At 55.2% G+C, this 20,886-nt stretch overlaps 1 protein-coding gene across 2 annotated transcripts in view; it reads right to left on the bottom strand.

Moving 5' to 3' along the window:
- The window catches only part of Dock1 (dedicator of cytokinesis 1), a 455,412-nt gene that overhangs the window by 365,391 nt on the left and 69,135 nt on the right, over window positions 1-20,886 (bottom strand). Inside the window, exons 11-17 of one of the 2 annotated variants that reach the window (XM_047551998.1) lie at window positions 18,118-18,190; window positions 15,105-15,247; window positions 9,525-9,650; window positions 6,437-6,561; window positions 5,449-5,547; window positions 4,442-4,514; window positions 47-150 (exon numbers count right to left, since the gene is read on the bottom strand). In XM_047551998.1, the coding sequence (XP_047407954.1) occupies window positions 47-150; window positions 4,442-4,514; window positions 5,449-5,547; window positions 6,437-6,561; window positions 9,525-9,650; window positions 15,105-15,247; window positions 18,118-18,190 (743 nt within the window). The remainder of the gene's footprint in view (window positions 1-46; window positions 151-4,441; window positions 4,515-5,448; window positions 5,548-6,436; window positions 6,562-9,524; window positions 9,651-15,104; window positions 15,248-18,117; window positions 18,191-20,886) is intronic. The other variant, XM_047551999.1, reaches the window with a different exon arrangement.

Here is a 20,886-nt window from a genome sequence, read left to right as displayed (position 1 = left end):
CAGGACAGAGTCAAAGTGCGCATGGCGGCAGGGCAGAACGGCCTACCTTGTAGACGATGAGGTCGTGCTCTCCGTCTCTCAGGGTGGTCCCGTCGTACCTCATCAGCTTCACAAACGCCAGCGCGAATATCTTCTCAGATTTATCCTTGGCTGCAATAACGATCAATAACCTTCTTCAACTGTGGTCATGGCAAAATAACATCACAAAACACAACAAAGGCTACCTTTCTGAAACGATGACAATACTGCATTGATGGGTGATAAAGTGGATGGAAGACACAGAGGAGCAGGGCAGGTTCACCATGGAAGACCTCGACACTAAGGGCTGGGCTTTCCTCCACAAAGTCATAAACTCCTAGCAATTTCCACCAAAATCTCAGGGAAGATTATTCATGGAACTTGGAAACTGACTGTAGGATAAAGAGCAGAAGGACCTTGCAGAAGAATGTGCAGGAAGATCCACAGTCCTGGAACCCAGGAGTGACTCGGAAAGGGCAGAAATGAAGACAGCGTGACTTTTAACACTGGGCTGCAAAGACCAGGATGTTGAACAGGTCCTAGGAACACAAGGCCATCGCAGGACACAGATGCATGGAGGGAAAGCTGCTTAGCAATACAGAAAAACAAAACAGACCCTACCTCAGGCCCCTTCTCAGATAAATCACAGATAACTGAAGACCTGAGTATGAAATTTCATTCCCATGAGCAAGAAAGTCCCGTCACTGGAACCTGCGCTCAGGACCACACCCAGCCTTCACTCAAGTCTCAGCTGAATGTCACCTCCTCCAAAGAGACCACACCACATCTAACACAGCAGCCCAGTCTCACCTTTCTCTCATCTGATGATGACTCTTATCACTGACAGAACATGTGTACACTTGTGCAAGAGAGAATTTGTTCTTGCTATTGCTAGTTTTTTGTCCTCTGGGCCCTGGAATGTAAGGGACACTGCAATCTTTTTTTTTTTCTAATGCTATTTCCCAGTGCATGAAATAGTGCCTGGCATACAATAGCTACTCAATAAATATTTGTCCTACTTGGGGAGAGAGCCAAGAAAAAATAAGTTCTTTCAGGTCATAAAGAAAACAGAAGTTGGTGGTTTATCCGAGAGTGATGGAGGCAACGGGCAATCTGAGGCGTGGTGGGACAGGCCTCCTGAGAAGGTGCCAGCACATGGGCCACGGTGCAGACTGTCCAGGAGAAGAGAAGGCCCAGTGCAGAGGTCTCAGGCGGCACAGGCCTGACTCAGTGGAGCTGGAAGGCCAGCGTGGCTGGTGGGTAGAGCAGGGAGAGCCATGGTCGGCAGGGGCACATCAGATGGGGACGGAAGGGCAGTCTGCACTGAAGGAAGGAATTGGCCATGAACTCCTCAAGTTGTCGCCTGAATACAGAATAGTAATGTTGAGTTCCAGAGCTGGGAAACACCTCAAAGCATTCATTCGAAATTCTCTGTTTAGAGATGAAAAGACAGAGATCAGACAAGAAAGCCACACCTTCCTGGGGTCAGGGGCTCAGAAGAGTTGCCTCGGATCCCACTTCATTAGGGACCTTGTGCATCTCGGCATTGCTGCAGTGTCTCGCATGCAGTAGGTGCTCAACAAATGCTGGCTAAAGGGTGAGTGAAGAATCAACCAACCAAAGACAAAGAAATTAACAGAGATAAAACGTGTACTCCAGGAATCTAAACAGTCACTTTGTAAAGGGTACCAGAACGCGAAGAAGATACCACGTTCAAATGGCAAAGGACAGCGCCTCCTAAATTCGGGGTGGCATGAAAAATGACAATAGGCCTCCCCGAAAGCACCCAGGGCTTGGAAGGACACCAGATGGCAACGGTTAGCAGATGGCTTACATGGAGCCTCCCCTTCTTCACAAGCACAGGTGCTTCTCATGACAGGCTCGCCCAACGCCAGACACGCTGCACGGCTTCTTTCACAACGTCGAGTCCTACACAGCCCAGCAGGAGACTGTGGGCGTGGGAGTGACCTGTCCCTCATTCCCAGAGCCCCACCAGCCAAACCCACCACATTCCACTCCTGGCCGGGTCCAGCCACAACATCCACGGTGTTCATGTGACTTAAGTGGATGCCCCGAGGAGACTGCAGGCTGCTGGAAAGGGGTCCTATCATCACATCAGCACCAAACTCCCAATCAAACCACAGATCCAGGTAGGAGAAATCCCGTCACTCCTGCCTTCTGCCAGCTCTGCTTTAGAACAGAAAGCAGTCAGGATCTGCTGGGGGCCACGTGGCCTCGGTTCTCTCTCCCTGTTCTGACCCAGGGTGACCGCACACAGGCCCGGCGGGAGAGGCTCCTGGGCCCCAGCGGCAGCGTAACCCAGGATCTCAAACCCATGTGATGCTCAACATGATCCCAAAGCCCACAAGCTGTGGCCATGGGGACTTCATTAGTTATGCAAATGTGTCTTGGTGTGTCGAGTGATAGCATCTTGCCTATAATGAGTACTTAAAACTGACAAGAAAAACAAGGATTTTGAAAATTAAAATGCTGGAGAAGATACCCTCTGCCCTCGAGTGATTTATTAATTGGGGAGAAAGAGCTTGCTACAAAGGGTGCGTGGTACTGAGACAGCTCGCTCCGTGGACGCCACACTCCTGTCCGGCCTGTTTCCTCCCTGGGCCCTGAGTCTGACCCTCTCCTGCTGTCCTCAGAGGACGTGGGTGCAGGTCCCCGCTGGCTCACCCGAGCTCTGGCTGGCTCTGGCTCCCCACCCTCAGGCTCACCTGTGCAGCGCCCTCCATCCCCAGGCTGAGAACACACCTGTGCCCAGAACACACCCACGCCGCTCACAGCCTAACCCTGCCATTCCCTAGGGGCTTCCTGCAGGCTAACCTGCATCTCCACACTAACCTAAGCCCTGCAAACTGAGGACCCCAGCCCCTGATGCATATGGAACAGACGTGCCCCTGCTAAAGAGCCACACGGCCAAGGCATGCCCCTGAGGCACTCCAGTAGAATGCTGGGCCCAGGGCTCAGGCTGGGACCCAAGATCCTCACTGACCACTTGGGTGACTCGGGGCCAGCTCACTCAAGGTCTCCACACCCCAGGTTCCGCGTGTATGACAGAAGCCACGCTACTAACACTGACAACACACGGGGTTTCTGGGAGGCCTAAACCCAACAGCACGTGGGGCCTTGGTGCAGGCCTCAGCCCCGCCGTCCAGGAGCCATGAGAGCAGGGGAGGCCCCTGACCACTACCTGAGGCCTGAACGTGGCACTAAGGCAAGCGTGAACGGCAGGGCTCCGCCCTCCCAGCTGGCCAGGCTCCACGGCCCTGCTCCTGCCCCTCAGAGCGACACCGGATGCCCTCTTACTAGCCCCTGGCGGGTTGCACTGCAGGACGAGGCGAGGGGCGCAGTGATGCTCAGTGGCCGTCACTCCCACACCATTAAGTGGGCCTCGTGCAGCTTCACAGTCCTTGAGAACCAGGCCCTGGCCTCCTCTGCCACTAGGAATGGTCAGCTGAGGGCAGTGTCAGCACTTCAGCTGGGCAGGCTGAGCGCGCTGAGTGACGGCAGGCCCGGGCTTCTCCGGGGCCCTGCACCGCGGTCCTCACACCCGGCACCAGGCCCTCGCTCCCCCGCACTGTCCTACCCTGTCCTGTCCAGCACAGCCCACACCGCACAGAGGGCCCAGAGCCCTAGGGACACCCGCTCAGCACAGGCGCTGCCTCAGAGCCGCACTGCTGCAGAGCTGCTGGGGGAAGGTGGCCACGTCCCCGAAGGACATCAGAAGAGGCTCGGGCCTGGGCGTCTGTGAGGCGATGCACAGCCAGGGCCCGGCCACCCTCCCATGCGGCCCCACGGCATCCTCAGCAACACGCGTGGCCCAAAGGCCACCCTCTTCCCCGGTCTTCTACAGCACACACGACCACAGCCAACTCCAACTGTCACTTATGTTCCCAAATATGAGCTGCTGCCGAATGGAGGCAGACCCCAAGGGACAGGCGCTGAGCCCGCCTTCTGGGTATCCTCCCCAGACCTAGCACAGGGCCACAGCCCTGGAGGGAGAGCGGCCTAGCACCAGCGTCGGCCCCTCCAGCTCTGGCATCTCCGTCAATTATCACACCAACATCTAGAAGAGCTCTGGCCACACTCCAGACACCAGGGGTGACAAGAAGACAAAAGGGGACACGGCTCTGGGTTCCAAGCAAAGATGACTTTTCTGGTAGGCGGAGCATCATGAGTCAAAAAGGAGAAGCGGACACCTAAAGACGCTTGCGGAGGGTGGCCCCTCGTCAGGCAAGAGAAGGACGGTCTCCTGAGGCCTGCCCGAGACGCCTGGGAACAGGTGAGGTGACAATGGTAAGGGGCCACCACCTCGGCATGACTGCAGAGTCCCAGAGCAGCCCAGGACAAGCACCGCTCAGGGGTCCCACCCCACCTGGCCTGAAGCCTGGGGGCCGAAGTGAGTACTCACAGTCCTGTGATGACCGGTGGCGGAAGGTGAAGCGAAGGTGGCTGCGGTTCACGTCCTCGATGGGGATGGCCACCTGTAAGAGTGCAGAGGGGCGGGTAGCAGCTCTCCCGACAGCTCCCACCCGACAGCCTGATTCGGCTGGGGCTTCCGGGCACCCTGCACACACCTCAACGCTGTGGCGGTGGAAACGCGGGCTGTCTAACCCCCCGTGTGATTTTTCCAAAGGCAAAATGTCTCCAAATTTAACAAGGTGATACTGGAAGGAGCCAACCCGACTCTGTGAGACAGCTGGATTTTTTCTTTGAGCATTCTGATCCTTACTGTTAAGGTTCTATTTCTGCACACTGCCGTCTTCGTGTTTAGTCCCAACACAAAGGTATCTATATTCTCTCCACAGCTGCAGCAAGAAAGCTTGCTTGTTGTCACATTATGGTAAAAGAAAAAGACCTCGTCCGTGCTGCCTGCAAGCAAGGACTGTCCCTAATTCTCACATCTAACATCTGTGTTCCAGGGCCGACCCCTGGGCTTCTTTTTAAACACTCCGGCTCTTGGCAGTGGGCTGGTGCTTACCACAGGGGCCACCGTGGAGACCGGGTGAGCTGCGTTAGGAAAATGTGCCAATGCCCCAGGACTGGGACAAAACCATCTTCCCAGCAAAACCGCATGGACTGCCATCCCTATCTTTTCCAATCTGGTGTAAAGGCAGCAGGCCACACATAAAACAGACCCCAGTAGAGAAAGACAATAACTATCTTTAAAAGACTCTGTCGTTTGTCTCCATGAAAGCCCTATTTCTATGTCCAAAGGAGATGGGAGCAAATGTATTCCAAGAAATGCCAGCACGGTTCCTTAGCAACCCAGAACGACTTTGTTGGGAGAGCCACACAGTCTGCCTGGCGCTGTCGGCGGGCAGCCCCTTGGGCTCAGAGGAAGGTGGGGGTTCCTTTGGGATACAAATGAGCATTTCATAATCAAGCCAGGTGATAAAATGACCGTGCAAATAATACCTTCATGGTCTCAAACCAGCGCGGCTGCTTCACTTGGTAGTAAATCACAGACTTGTACTCTGAAATCGCCTCGTCGCCAGCACCCGGGAAAATCACATGCTTCAAAAGAAGGCAGAGAGCTCAGGTGAGACCTCGGGGAGCTCGCCAGGCACACACTCCCACCAGGCCCCAGGAGAAGGTCACGCCTGGAGGGCTGTAAACTCATCCCATCCGGAAGCACAGTCCTACACCCAGCCCACACCCCTGACTCGCCCACTGAGGACCTGGTCAGTCATGAGACACAAGGGCAGTACTGCATCCATCGCCCCCTACCCCTGTCCCAGCCCCTCGGACATCAGGATCTGCAGGAAGTGCATGGCTTTTTCAGAAGTCTGGAGTAAAGGGCTACAGGGGAAGGAGGTGGTTGCCGCCCTCCCCGCTCCCTCCAGCCATGAACACTGTCCAGTGGTCTCCAACTAGGGCCATGTGGCAAAGGCGGACAGGGCAGGCAGTGACACTGGATAAAGGGACCCACCCACACACACAGCTGAGTCTCAGGCACAAGCGCAGGCCTCTGATCCTGGCCCCAGTACACAAAGACTCCTTAAGGGATCCAGTTCTGGTGTGGCTACTATGGGGTGGGGCCATGAGGCCACAGTTCAAGCTGCAGTGGTCAGAGGTCAGAGACTGCAACCCAAGTCCACCTGCTCTCTGACCCTGAGCTAACTGCTTAGTCCTCAGTCTCAGGCTCCTCATGTCTCAAATGGTGACACAACAGTGTCTATACTGCAGAGTGATTGCTTGGGGCTTGGCAGGACCCTCTGATCAGGCTGGGAGAAGAACATGGGCCAAACTCCACCAGGATCTCCCGAGACAGGCTGGCGACCAGGACCCCGGGCACCAAGGCAAGGTGGAGAGAGGGAAGCAGGGCTGCAGAGCCCAGGGTGGGCCCTGGAGCTGGGCGAGAGCTGGGCCTGGGCCCTGCAGAGAAGACCCACAGCAGGAGTACCTCCAGGCGCTTCCCGTCCTCATCATAGACAGACACTGTCACCTCCACGTTCTTGGCCGTTGTTTTGCTTCCTTTATCAAAATCCCCTTGAACCAACGTTACATAGATATCATTCCGAACATCACCTGGGGGGAAATTACACCTTCAATACCAATCCATTATTCAAAGCGTAATCGTGAATTTTGCAAGAACCGTCTAACACGATACCTAGCCTAGCAGAACGTTATAAATACTATATTAGGTGATCATGAAATATTCTCTACAAAACAGTCCCAGCATTAAAAGCATGACAGAGTTGATTTTCATCATCATCGTAAGACCTGCTGGAAAGAGGAAACTTCTTCTCTGCCGATTGCTGGTTGGGCAGAGGAGCCTCCCACCTCCCAGTGCAGCAATGGCACACAGGGGCTGCAAGGACCTGCCCCACGGCAGCGTCCATGGCCCTTGGCCACCAATAGCATCTTCCCATCCTGGCTGGGCTCATCCACGTCCTCAGGAGGAAGGACTCTTGCACACCCAGGAAGGTAAGTGGCAGTGGCGGCCCCCTTTACAGCCTTCTGCCACTTTAGGAGCTGAGCTGAAACATAACTGACAATGAGCACCACAGCCTGGGACCAGGGACAAGAAGTGGCAGGACTAAACAGACGTGTGCATGGCACGGAGAACGGACCCTTAGCTCTGGGGAAAGATGAGCTACGTCCACTCGGAAGCCCCTGAGGATGGTCCGGCTGGGAAAATTTCACAAGCTCTGTTGGCAAAGTGATTCAGAGGCAGCATCCTGCCCCAGTGACCGCCACTCTGCCACCGCCTGGCCCCTCCCACCCGCCCTGCTCTGCACAGGCCAGCAATGCTGCACCGAGGGCAGCAAGAGGCTAAAGGGCAGGGACCTTAAAGATCAAAGGCTCCCCTTGCCGTCGTGTTTTTATTTTTTTTTTTTTTGTTTAACTGATCTCTTTTGCCTTTTAATGGATCCAACTATTAAATCAAGCTTTCATTTGAAAGTCATTATTATAATAGTCCCAGTGGGTTGCTCCCACAACCACAGTGCCTGCCAAGAGAGGAAGCACGGCTGCAATTGCACCAAGTGCCCACAGAAGAGAAGAAGGGTGGAGCCAGAGGGCAGGAGGCAAGGCTGCCCAGCCACTGAGCAGCAGTGACCTGGGACACCCACCCTCTACAGCCCCCTGGCGAGGCAGGCATGCTGGACAATCACCGGGCTGAAGAGCTCATCAGAGCTCGAAAGCCACCATCACAAAGGGCGACCAGCTTCCTGAAGATGACACCAGCCAGAGAAGTAACAGGGGCCAGGGCAGCAAGGGGTGGAACCCCACGCCCACTCCCGGGTGCACCTCGAGATCGGTCTCTGGGGCCAACACGGTCGACCCCATTCACAGAAGAAAAACCCCACGACGTGTTCGCAAGGGCCATCAGCAGATGCCCCCATGGGTTACAGGCTCATACTCAGGGAGAAGGGAGCTGGAGTTGGAGGTAGGCGGATGCCGGCCACCCTCCTGCTCAAAGGGAAACTCTGCTCTCCCACCAGGTCCTTCAGAAGGACTCCGGGTGCCAGCAGGCCAGAAGAAGGTAGGAAGCCAGCCTGAGGGCGACATGACGGGATCCCACACTACCCAAAGAGGACGCAGGTCTCTGCAAGAAGCCAACGAAAGGAGTGGTGGGCGGGTTCTGCCGGGCAAGAGGCAGGAGTTTGACTGAAAGTCTCTGGCTCTGTCCCCTGGTGCCCACAGCCTGGCCAGGGGTAACTCACTCAGTGAGATGCCCCCTCTAGGGACCCACCCCCAGCACGGTGCACACGGAACCTGCCAGAACAATGTCGGCTGCATGGCTTCTCCACGAGTCAATCACGGGGGAAGTTTTCGATTTCCTTCGTAAGTCTACCAACTATCAGGGAAAACCCAAGCACAAGCCAGAGGGTTCCTGGGTTTCCCTTTGCACTCGAGGACACCTGAGTCACCGAGGTCGACCGCATGCTACCAGGGACTCCATGTGTGAATTTGCATCGCAGGTCCAAATTCAAGGATCCGGAGCCACCTTCCAAGGAAACACCTAAGAGAAGGGGCTGGGCGGAGCCAGCACAGGAGCAGTGGGGCACGGCCGCACCCAGGCTGCCCCAGGGCCTGCTGTCCTGTCCTGCCTCTCCTGCAGAGGCAAAGCTGACCGTCCTTCAGCCTGACTCTGGATTCCTGTCAAGCAATACACCAGAGCATTCAATAACCCGCGACAGCCCTGAAAACAAAGGAAGAGGACGTAAGACCCACAGCTCTTTCAGCACACAGAGTGGTCACGCCTGCCGGTGCTCACAGAGGCCTACCAAAGTGGACACCCGTGCCAGGCAAGCGTGGCATGTGGACCTCACTTCCACTCGTTGGCCGTGTGACTTTAGGCTGTGGTTTAATTTTTATGGGAATTAACACAATTTGCATCTTTCCAAGATCTTTATGTAGATTAACCTAGATTATTAATGTGCACGTTGCTTGCATATCAAAAAGTATCACCCAGCTGTAAAGGGCAAATATCAACATGCTTCCCAAGATCTGAGAATCAAGTGAGATTAGTAATATGAACCTCACATTGAAACTGGGCAGAATTATTAAATATGAGATTCACGTTAACGAGAAACCCCCTGGTCAGTTTTCTCAGCTTAAAATCCACCACTGGACCGGAGCACCACTAGTGATGTGGACACTAACCACAGGCACAGGGTGAGCACTCTGATGCATGGTCCTCGCCTACGGGGGCCTCAGGCTGGGGGCTCACTTGCCACTGCTCTTTCCTCCTTTGCATCAAATGTCTACCTGGATATCTGTTGGGTTTCCTGCCTGCTGCATACAACCCTTGCAGCTGTGGGGAGCTTTTCCTAGTAGGTGGCCAGGTGGCCAGGGTGCCTATCCCCCTACTCTGCACACAGCCCCTGACCATGAGATGTTCCACAACCACCCTGGAGCTAACACATCGCCAAGATGTGTTCAGCCCTCTAAGGTTGCTGGAGCCTGTACACGTTACTGTCCCCATGGTTTGGTGACCAGCTACATCTCCCGTGCTCAGAAGCCCCAGATGAGCCAGTCCTTACCAGGCATGATTATCTCTGGAAACCCTGTTTTTCGAGCCACAGCTGTGGTCCTGTCCACCAGATGAGGAAACTCTTTCCGAATCTGATGGACATCTCCAGGAAGTAATTTCAATGTTACCCACAAACCTGGAAAAACAACAGATGCCAGGGTCACATTTTTTTCTTACTCATTTTTAGAAGATTTCATGACAGCGACTTCAATGAATGAGTGAGTTTTATTCACAATTCAACATCTTGAGAAAAAAGGTGCAGTCAACATCCAGGTAGAAGGTAATTAGTGCAGGGGAATGGACTGAGCCTGGAGCCATGCCTGGACAGCTGTCCTCCCCACAGGGCCCAGGACCAGCAGCTCTGCACACCCCACGGGGCCCAGGACCAGCAGCTGTGTGCTCCTCACATGGGCCCAGGACCAGCAGCTCTGCACACCCCACGGGGCCCAGGACCAGCAGCTCTGCACTCCCCACAGGGCCCAGGACCAGCAGCTGTGTGCTCCCCATGGGGCCCAGGACCAGCAGCTGTGTGCTCCCCACAGGGCCCAGGACAGTGGCTCTCTGAATCAATGTGCATGTGAGATGAACCAAAAGGAACATGGACTGGGAATGGACCCAGAAAGCTGTCCTCTCCCAGTGTCCAGGGAGGCCAGCAACAAGGACTCTGGAGGTGGATGCATAGGGTCCTGGCAGCTTGAGCCCTGTGAGCGGCAGAGCAAGGGCCACGGGGATGTCATCACAGCTCAGGAGAAACAAATGCTGCAGCTACCACTGAGCTCTTGCCCCCCAGAGGGAAAAGGAGACCCTCAGCCTCTACACCAGGACATAGGAGGCCCTGCAGGGAGCGTGGCAGCCACAGGCCAGGGCAAGGAGGGAAGGCAGACAGCTCACACACCAAGGGCAGGAGACACGGCAGCTGCTGGGCTCTGCCTGTCTGCTGCTGCCAAGGACAGTGCCTGTCCCCCAGGCGCAAGTCGGCAACACTGTCGGTGGCACATGGAGCTGCTCACCCAAGGCCACGGGGCCTGGCCTGCTGCTCCCAGGGGCTCAGCTCTGTGGGACCCATGAGCCGCCACCACGGTACCCAGGTGTGCATCTACTGTGTATCTTGCCTACCCCTGTGTATGTGTGCCTGTGTACGTCTGCTGCTCTGTGTGTCCATGTATCTCTGTGTGTTTAAGCATGTTTGCATGAGTCTGCTTCTGCTGTATGCCTGTATGTGGTTGCTTCTCTATGTGTGTTACGTGTTTAAGCATGTCCACTTGTGTCTGCTTCTCTGTGTGTGTCCGTGCATCCCGGTGTTTAAGTGTGTCCAGCGTTATGGTGTGTCTAAGCATGTCTGTGTGTCTGCTTCTCTGTATGCCCATGTGGGCTTAAGCATATACATGTGTCTGCGTCTCTGTGTGTCCATGCGTCTGTGTTTAAGCGGGTCTGCTTTTCTATGTGTGTTGTGTCTATGTGTTTAAGTGTGTCTGTGTATCTGTGTGTTTAAGCATGTGCACATGTGTGTCTACTCCTGTGTATGTCTGTGTGCCTGTGTTTAAGCATGTCTGTGTCTTCTTCTCTGTGTCTGTGTTTAAGCATGTCCGTGTGTGGCTGCTTCTCTGTGTGTTCGTACATCTCTGTGCGTTTAAGCATATATGTGTGTGTGTGTGTGTGTGTGTGTGTGTGTGTGTGTGTGTGTATGTCTGCTTCTCTATGCACCTGGGGACATATGTGCTCTTGTTCCCTTTCTGGATGCTCCTGTAGAAGGAGGGTTCCCAGGAGTGTGCAGTGGGCGTCCAGGTGTCCAGGTAGAAGGTACTCAGCACAGAGTGCCACCCACTCACAGCTACTTAGCTTAGCACCCTGCACTCAGTAGAAGAATGTGAGAAAATCACAGACCTTGCCCACAGTGAATTGCATTCTAAGCATTCCACTGACGCACACGAGGAGCCACGTCAGGCCAGGTCTGCTAGCTTTGACCCCACCCCCACCATGCTGTCCCAGAAATGGCTTTGCCCTTCATCAAGACTGAAAGACCATCACTTGTGTGAGAAACTCAAAAGTCACTGACACATTTTGTCTTTTGTAAGCCACTGAAGCCACCTCCCTCTGCCATCTAATGAGCCCTTCCATTTATTCAAAAGTATCTAATGCACACCTACTATGTGCCAGGCACACAATGGGTGCTGCACAGATGGGGCACTTACCACCTCCCCTGCTAGGGCCTTAACTTCACTGCCAGGGTCACAGTCCCTCAGAGGCATATACGAATAGGAAGAGCTCTTGGGGGTAGTCCAGAGCATGCTGAGGGTCCCAGAGGCTCCTCCAAGGAAGGACATCAGGCTGAGATCTGCAGGCAGCAAGGAACTTGCAGGCCTGTGCTCACCCCAAGTGACAGCTTCAGGAGGTCAGCAGGAAGCATGGTCCACTGAGGGGCAGTAGGGAGGCCTGGAGAAGGGCTCAGGAGCAAGTCAGGGGCTGACTTGATGACACCCTGGTGGCTGCATGGCAACAGGCTAGGGGTTCAGAGGAAAGCACCCCAGCAGAGTCCACTTTGAATGGGTGAGCAGTGGCCAGATGGGAACTGGACCTTGGGGACAGGAGGGGACCAATGTGGAGAAGTGGAGGGAGCAAAGGAAGAAGGAGAGTCCTTGTGATGGCCCCAGAAGGTGCTGGGGCCCCAGGAAGACCTGCCCCAGGAGACGCCCAAGGTCAGCACACGGGTGGCAAGAGAAAGAAGAGGGTGCCCAGGAGTGTGCAGGAGGAGTCCCCCAAGCAGAGCTCGCACAAGGAAGCAGAGGCCAGCATATGGGGAACCAGGAAGGGTGCTGGCCAAGAGCCAGATGTGGCCCAGGAAAGGGGAGCCCAGGTCGCTAGCAACCCAGCTGGCGCCAAGGACCTGGGCAAGAGCACCCTGGGGGAAGCCAGCACAGGCACTGGGGGAGACAAAGAGGAAGGGAAGAGACAGAGCGAGGTGGAGCAGGAGGGGTGGACAGAGGCAGCCGGTGTCCAGGGTAGCGACGCTGGGTGTTCCCTGCTCTTTCCTTTCTTTCCATATGCTTTTCCCTTCCTTTGAGGTACTGAAGTCTACATCGTGGGAGGCAGAGTTTGAAAGAGGAGGAAAACAGAAACAATGGAAGCAAGTCCCCGAGACCCACCAGAGGATGGCACCCAAATAGGGGCACATGTACCAAGGCTCTAGACACGCAACGCACACAGTAATGGGCCAAGAAAGGTGACGAGGAGCCCACACTCCAGCCGACACTGACCGCACCTCCTTCTTTTCACTAATTCACACACAGTGCCTTGAACTAGCACCAGCTCTGGACCTACAGGAAATGAAGCTGCTGGACCTTCCAGGGCCAGGCACTTCCTCACCTCTCCTGGCACTGGTACCAGAGAGCATGAACACTAACATGGGAAGTCCTGCCTTTCACACACCTCTTCTTACTCACAATACCACTCTGCTCAAGTACCTGAGTTCATGAACTTGAGTCTCAGTGACACAATTCAGTTGTTACAGCACACTTTAAATTTGGAGACTAAATTTTCCTGATTATATCGAGCTTAAAAACACCTTCCACAGGAGAATATGAGACCAATATTCATCAAACACAAGGTACATTTGGGACTGACATCTGCTTCATCAGAATAACTGAAAGTGAAAAGAATGAGCACCATTATGTCTCAAGCAGCAGAAGCAGGGGTCTGGGTGTCGGGGAGGGGACACTGTCCACCTCAAATGCCCAGCACCGCTGGGTTTAGGAGTCAGAATAATCTGGGTTGATTATAAAAGATTTTTCCATGGTGACCAGTAAATACACTGATGCAAACCTAGACTAGGCCTGGGCCTTGAGGCGACCACCCACAGACCGTCATGAAATGCACCTGCTGGCGCAAATCAGCCTTTCCTCCCTGCTGAGGCCCAGGCACCTCGCCTGGGACCCAGGTGAGCAGGCGCAGGGTCAGCCTGGGTCGGTACTGATGGAAACACGGAAGCCCCAGCCATGCCCAGCAGCCAGCTCAGGGGCACTCCCTGGACCACCTCTCTCTCAACACAGAGTCCACATGGGCAAGCCAGGAAAAGGCTCAGGGACACGGAGAGCCCGGTGAGTGAGCTGCCAGGCATTCTGACTCCGGGGGCCTCCATGGCCTGAGGGTCCTATCTCAGCTCCCACTGCTGCAGCAGCCCCTGCTCCCGGGCACAGGCTCCAGGCAGCAGCCCTGCCTTCTCGGGCTTCACAGCTTCTGGTCACGAGCCTGGCAGAGGCAGGCTTCCGGGCATCAGCTCGAGTAGTTTCCTGCTACCCTGACACATCTCCACTTCTCCTGTGTGACACTGTCACAAACGCTTGACTGAAGCTCAGACGACAGGGAAGGAGAACCTGGAGGTCCACGGGACCCTGCTACAGGGCCAGGGTGGACAAGCAGGCCTGGCCCTTACCAGCACCCGCCTCCAGCTCCATCTCAACAGCTCTGACCAGACCCCCAACCACTGGTTCTTAATTAAAGTGCAAATTGCAGTGGCTGAGACTTTACAGGGGAAGAGGGCCTGGGTCAGCTGAATGTTCGTGAACATGCAGGGCGGGTATGGCTCTGCTGTAGCTAGCCAGGGGGGTAGGTCGCACCAGTTCAGGGTCCCCACAGAGCCCCTGAAGGGCCCATTTCTCCAGAACACACTTCCGCTCAGTTAACATTCTCCTTGAGCTGGCAGGGCTATTTCTGGAGGTCTGGTGACCACAGGTAACTGGACCGGGAAGGCAGGCCTTCACCTCAGCCCTGCTGAGTTTACAGCACATCAGCATCAGACCCAGGACTGACGCGGGGACGTTCCCAGCTGTGCGGGGCAGGTCAGGCCTGGGTTCGAGAGGTGACTTCTCCTCGGACAGCAGGCAGGCCTCCTCCAACAGTCATTTTCTGGCAGACCTCCTAGCCAAACCAAGGGCCAACTGGCTGGAGTCAAGCTGACAGGGGGTCAGCTCTGCCAGCAGAAGGGGAGCTGCTGGACGCATCAGCAAGGGGTCAAAGTGGGTGCTCACGGGACACAGAGTGGGAAGGAGGGGTCACTGAGTGAACAGAACAGAGGGGAGCCAGTCCATGCAAATGAAGCCAATTTCCCAGGGGACAGAGGGCAGCCCTGGAAAACAGCCTGACACTCAATGTGGGTGAGGACAGAGGGGACCAGAGCACACACCTGGGGGAGAGGGTGGTGTTCAATGTCCCCGTTTCCCTACAGTGAGGAGAGAACTGCAGCCATGGCAGGGACTGCATTCAAGGATTTTGTTAAAGGGCGAGGACAGGAGGACAGGGCTAGGGTGGACCAAGGGAGGAAAGCCAGTGCTGCCCCCAGTCTCATCGGATCTGGGCTCATCCCAGTGCTGAGTCATGTGTGACTCGGTCTTCGCTGTCCTCCGGGAGGCTGGCCTCCAGTGGTGCTCAGGAAAGCCAGCAGCAGGGACACCGCGTGTGCGATCATCAGGGACAAGCCCTCCAGCGCCAGCAATGTCACCATCACCACCAGCCACATCGAGCTAACACGCCAACCAGACAGCACCGTCCACGCTCCCAGAAACGAACAGTAGAGAAACAAAACAGAGGTACGTACCCTGGCCCTTGTGGTTGACCTCTTTGGCGGCGATGACTTTGTTTATGACAGTCTGCAGGAAGTCGCTCTCCCCCGCCACCCTGGGTGAAAAACGGGATGACAAGTTCAGCGGCTTGTGTCGGGTGGCGTCGTCCAACGCGAGCCTGGAGGGCACGGGACGGCCGAGACCACAGGAGACAAAGGGCACAGAGACCCGCAGGTCCCGGGAACAAGGGAACACAGAGGGCAGCATCCCCGAGAGCCAGAGGGTCGTCAAGAGTCAACACAGGACAGAGGGCGGGAGACAGAGGGCAGGTGACAAGAGAAACAGGGAAAAGCATCGATCAGGAAATGCTGAACCAGAGAGAGGTCAGGTCAACAGGGCGCCCGCTCCCCAGGACACCAGCCGCAGCTCGGGGCCACCAGACCACTGAAGGGCTGGTCCAAGGGCGGGGGGCTGAAAGGCACACCCAGGGCCACTTCTCCAACTTCACTAACTCCAAACACAGCCTGGGTCACCGGGCAGGTGGCACAAAGGGAAAGGCAAAATCAAGACCCCTCAAACCTCTCAAGAAAAGATCCCTCGGAACCTAATGGCTTGAAGAAGCTTCCCAACCTGCCCCTGGGGACCGGGCCCTCCAGAGCCTCACGTGGGTTCAGGTGAGACGGGGAGTGGGCTTTGGGAACATGGCCGGTGGCAGCCAAGTCTGGGAGCTGAAGCCTGGGCACCCCAGGAATACAAACCAGAGGGAGTGGGGACCCGCAGACAGGGGACTGTCACAGGTGCTGAGGAAGCCCAGCAGGCAGCAGGTGCCACCAGGAATGCCCACACCACCACCCAGCACAGAGGAAATGACAAGGAAACATCCATCATGTGCATAAGGTTCAGAATCAATTCTGAAGCAAGGTCAGGGTCATCCATCACTCAAGCCACGTGACTCAAGGGAGCTGCGGGCTGTTCTAATTTACTTCACCAAGTAAAAGAAGAGAGAGAGAGAGAGAGAAAGAGAGAGAGAGAGAGGGATGCACTGGGCTCCCAGCCCTAAAACCAACCCTGTGAGATAATAAATCAGTTTTAATGGAGCAAAAAACGGTGTCATTAGCATGACATTTCCCAAAGAACTGGTTTCATTGCTTATTTTGCTATTAAAATCATGCTGCTCTTTTGCTTCTAAGACTGCAAATATTAATCTGTATATTAGTCTTCTTTTAATGGAGCAAGGAGTCACAAATTACATAAGAGATAAGCACGTAATCATACTTTTTAAAGTGGACATTCACTACAAGATAAAAAAGACGGCCACGATGCATAGGCCAGCTCATAGAGCTCACAACACAGCCTCCGACGTCAGAACCTGACACTCCTGACTCCCTGACTTTTCAAACACTACCCGAAGCATCACGAGCACACTAAGCAAGCAACAGGTAATTTTAATTTAGCAGAACACTTGGGCACCAGGAAACTAATACATCACACAGCATCCCAAACAGCAGGGACCACGTTATTTCTCATGGGAGGAAGAAGCGCCTTAACTTTATAATAAGCGCAGTCCACTTATTACCTCGACAACCTCCATGTCTCCTTGTTTGCTGAGGAAGACTGCAGATTCTGCAGAACGTCCCCTCTACAAGCCAGCCTCGCTGGTGGGGTTCCCAAGCGACAGGACCCAGCCACACTTCCTGCAGGGGTGGAAAAATGCCCTACGCACACTAACATGGCAGCCATGGGCCCGGGCGGCTCTGAGCACTGGATTTGGGACTCATGTGATTGAGAAGCTCGATTTTTAATTCTATTTAATTTTAATTAATTTAAATAGCCACATGGGGCTGGTGGTTACCACACTAGACAGAAAAGCAACCTCCAAGCCGTCAAGCCACAAAGGCCCTCTGCCTGCAGTCCTGCTGGGGAAGATGCAGGACCCCGTCTTCCGCAGGACCCTGGCCTCAGCGAGATGACACAGCGGCTCTGCCACCCTCCTGCCGGGAGGCTGCCACAGCTTCCACGGAGCCTCGGGAGACCGCCGGCCAGAGCGCCTGCCTGCGAGGGGAGCCTCTGCTGCAAGGAGCGCAGCCCAACGGTGGGGCGGCTGGCGTCAGGAAAGCTGCGTGGGGCACAGGGAGCCACAGGCCCTTCTCCACCAGAACGGGGCTCCTTCCAACAGCCGCTTCCCCAGCGGCCCAAAGCCCCTCTGCCAACTACCGGAAACAGCGTGAACTTTGTGAAACAAAATATGTCTCCGCCTGAGATCCCATAAGGAAAAGCAAACGTGAAGAGAAAAGAGAGCACAGAGACCCGACAGGTCGCTAACTCGGAGGGTGCAGCCTAAGACTCGGCACGCCGGGAGCAGGCTCTCTCTCCACTAACCTACAGGGCCCGCTTCCAGCTCCTTCCTGAAGCAGAAGTGCTCTGAAGTGGCCGCAGACCCGCTTCCATCACCAGGGAAAGGACACCAGTCCTTTCGACCTGGCCCACGGGGCTGGCTTCACAGAGAGCCACTAAAGGCGCCTCCCTCGAGGGCCTTCCCATGCTCCTGGCACCTCTCCAAAGACTTGGGGTCAGGAGACAGAGCAGTGCCGAGCACACGTGGACCCTGAGCGAAAACCAAGAGGGAAAGTCAGCAGCGTCATCACGAGCTGCCGAGTATTATTCCTCACTTTACCAAGGAATTCGTCATCATCATGCCTGTTTTTCTATTTTAAAAACAGCAACCTCTGGTGATGAATTTGAAAGAACCGTATTTGGAAAATGCGAACTGCTACTAGAATAAATCAATTATGTAAAGAAACATGCACACTCAGAGTGGAACTGTAATTCTTCTGATGAGGAAATGCAGTGAACACATGTAGAATCTACTTCCAGAACCTTAAACCTTATCACTACCACAAATTCCACATGCGAGGGCAGCGACTGCACAGCTCTCTGATGGTGAAACGATCTATCCCTACTTGGGTAATTACTACAAATGAAGGTCATCACTATGAACAGGCTTTCCACGCTGCACGTGGCCAAGGACTGGGACTGCACCATACTTACGGCTGAAAGGGAATGAAATGCTGTTTATCTTCATCGTCTACTTTTCCATTTATTATATCTGTGACATCCATCACTGTGGACGAGAAAAGAACAGAGATTGTTTTACTTCAATGCTATGATCATAGAAAGTCAACCAACCAAGGAACATCAGAATGTTCTGGACAACCATAATGTGAGCTTCAAGTCTAAAGAATGTCATGTTGCAACGACAGGGGGTCATCTGGCAGGGCTGGCCCAGCCGGCTGCAGCCGAAGGGCAGAGGACCCCGAGCCCCTCCCTCGGCCATTGTCCACTCGCCCCTGGATCTGTGGTGAGGATGTTCTGTAACAAGGGGCCCCAAGCGGAGCAGGAAGGACAGGGGAGCCAAATGCTTACTTTGATTCATTCCTTTAATTTAAATATCCTCACGTGACAAGTGGCTACCTACCCCTAATAACACAACACCCCAAATACCAACCCAGCAAGCCGAGGCTACGGTCTACCAAGAGCCCCCATGTGCTGGTATCTGTGGCTGCTGACACAGAGGACACTCCAGGAGAATCCTCGGCCACCAACCGTCCAGCCAAGGAACGCGAGGCCCACAGACAGGACTAACCAACACACCAGCACATTCCCTGCTGCCTTCTGCCCTCAGTCACGGCAGGCAGAGCAAGAACAGCCCCAGAGGGTGCTGGGCAGGTTCTCTGCCCCTCGCCTCACCCACCACCCCTGGCTAAAGATAAGGGAGCAGCACACTTGTTTGCTTTCTTCACGTAAGTTCTCCCCTGGTGACCGGCACCACGGGTTGAGGATAGAGACTACGTGCATTCTACACCGCCACCCCAAAAAAGAGGCAGGCCCTGCCGTCCGTCCCTGCTTGGTTTGGTGGAGCCTGAGGGGTCCACGCAGTGCGTCCTGCTGAACCAGGGGGACGGCAGACAAAAGAGCTGCGGATGCGTGCAGACCCAGGCGGAAGACGCCCGCACATCAGAGCGCGGAGAAGCGGCTGCTCAGGAGATGAGTGGCCTCGCCTGGTGGAAGGCCTGTCAGTGCTGGGCACTTGGGGCGACTGGCACCAGCACTCACCAACGCTAAGATGCCCCTCTGCACATGCACACATTCAACCACAAGTGGAACCGCGGAGGAAGCTCGTGTCGGCAGCAGCCCACTCGGCTGGGCGTGAGCAGGAAGTCAGTCTAACCCTGCAGGCCTCCACCGCACACCAGACCATACGGGTGGCCTGTGTTCCTGCAGACCCGGCTCCACTGTCCCCTGGCTCACCTCACCAGCTGAGGGGCCTCCCTGGCCATCTGACCCCTTGCCCAGGCCCTGGTGCCCAGGCCTGCACACACCAGAACCAGCAGACTTTGCAGGAAGGCTACCCACGCTGGGCACTGAGCAGCCCTCCTCCTGCTCCTCGCTAACGACAGCACCTTGGGCCCACCCGGCCCAGCCTGGGGACAAGGCCTGGCAGACACTGTCCAAGGGATTCTGCCTACTGCTCACGGGCACCTGGCCTGTGCCCAGGAAGTTCTCGCTGCAGTCTGGAAAGGTCATCCCTGTGGCCAAAAGAAGAAATGGGGAAGTAGGAGGGACACCCCCAAAGTGACAACCCAGGAACACTGTCCAGTCCAGGCAGGAGGGACAACCCGAGGAAGACAGAGGGTCCAGGTACAATCAAGGTGATCTTGTGTAGGAACGAGGTGTGGAGGGCCCAGGGAGCAGGCGGCATCCAGTGACGCAGGGCTACCCAGGGGAGGAGGCAGGTGGCTGTGGCATCAGGACAGCAGCAGCGGAGGACCAGGAACAGCACAGCCAGGGAAACGGAAGGCCAGCGGTGAGACGCGCCGCAGGGGGAGGCGGCAGCCCCGTCCCGTGGGTGGGACGACGCCCCAGTACTGCGGTGGGCAGGGAGCAGCGGCGAGTGCCCCCACCTGACCCCAAGTCCACTCTAGGGATTCTCTCCCGCCGGAGGGGCTGCTTCAGGTTCAGGCGTGCCCACCGCACGCCTCCTACGCCACAGAGCCACAAAGCCCAGCGAGCCCAAGAGAAGAGATGGCTGAAACGATGGCATGGCCAAGACTGCAGCCACCAACACCCTGACTATTGGGTGAGCCTTCAAAAAGAGACGCTCCTGACACAGGCAGCTTAGAAAGTGAAAAGTCCACACATGCAGGACACACACACTCCCAGTGAACACCGCCACCTAGAATGTTCTGACGGCTGGACGACCAAGGAGCCAAAGAGGCAAGAAAAAAATCAAGAAGCCCACAAAAACCAGAGTATGATCAGCTGTGTGCAGGTACAGACACGGACGTAGGTGTAGACTAGATATGACTGTGTTGGTGTTGGTGGTGCGAGGGATTCAAGGGCCTCACACATGAAGCGTGTGCTCTGTCACCGAGCTGCACCTCCAGCCCGGTACGGTCTAATATTATTTTTTAAAAATTACGGACCACACACACAGAAAAGAAAAAATAAAAAGAAAGAAATATGCTGGAGTGATCCTGAGGGACTACACTGATTGTGGGAAATTAGGAATGATTTATTTAATTATACTTATGTTTCTCTTCCACAGAATTTCCATAATTTTCTACAACTGCCAATCACGTTTACATTAGCAAAAGGTTTAAAACAAAGGATGGGACATATCACTTCCAATACAGACTAAAACACACAGGCCCCAAGGTCCATGAGCACGTTTCTCCTTCCGGGGACCTGGGCTCAGTCGCACAGTCGAGCAGAGCTCACCCCGTGGAGGGCTGCAAAGTTAAAACTGCCTGTGGACCT

Source organism: Sciurus carolinensis, chromosome 5, assembly GCF_902686445.1.
Source record: "Sciurus carolinensis chromosome 5, mSciCar1.2, whole genome shotgun sequence".
Classification (NCBI taxonomy): Eukaryota; Metazoa; Chordata; class Mammalia; order Rodentia; family Sciuridae; genus Sciurus; species Sciurus carolinensis.
The sequence above is the reverse complement of the archived record's forward strand: the minus strand, read 5'-3'. Positions and strand labels throughout refer to the sequence as shown.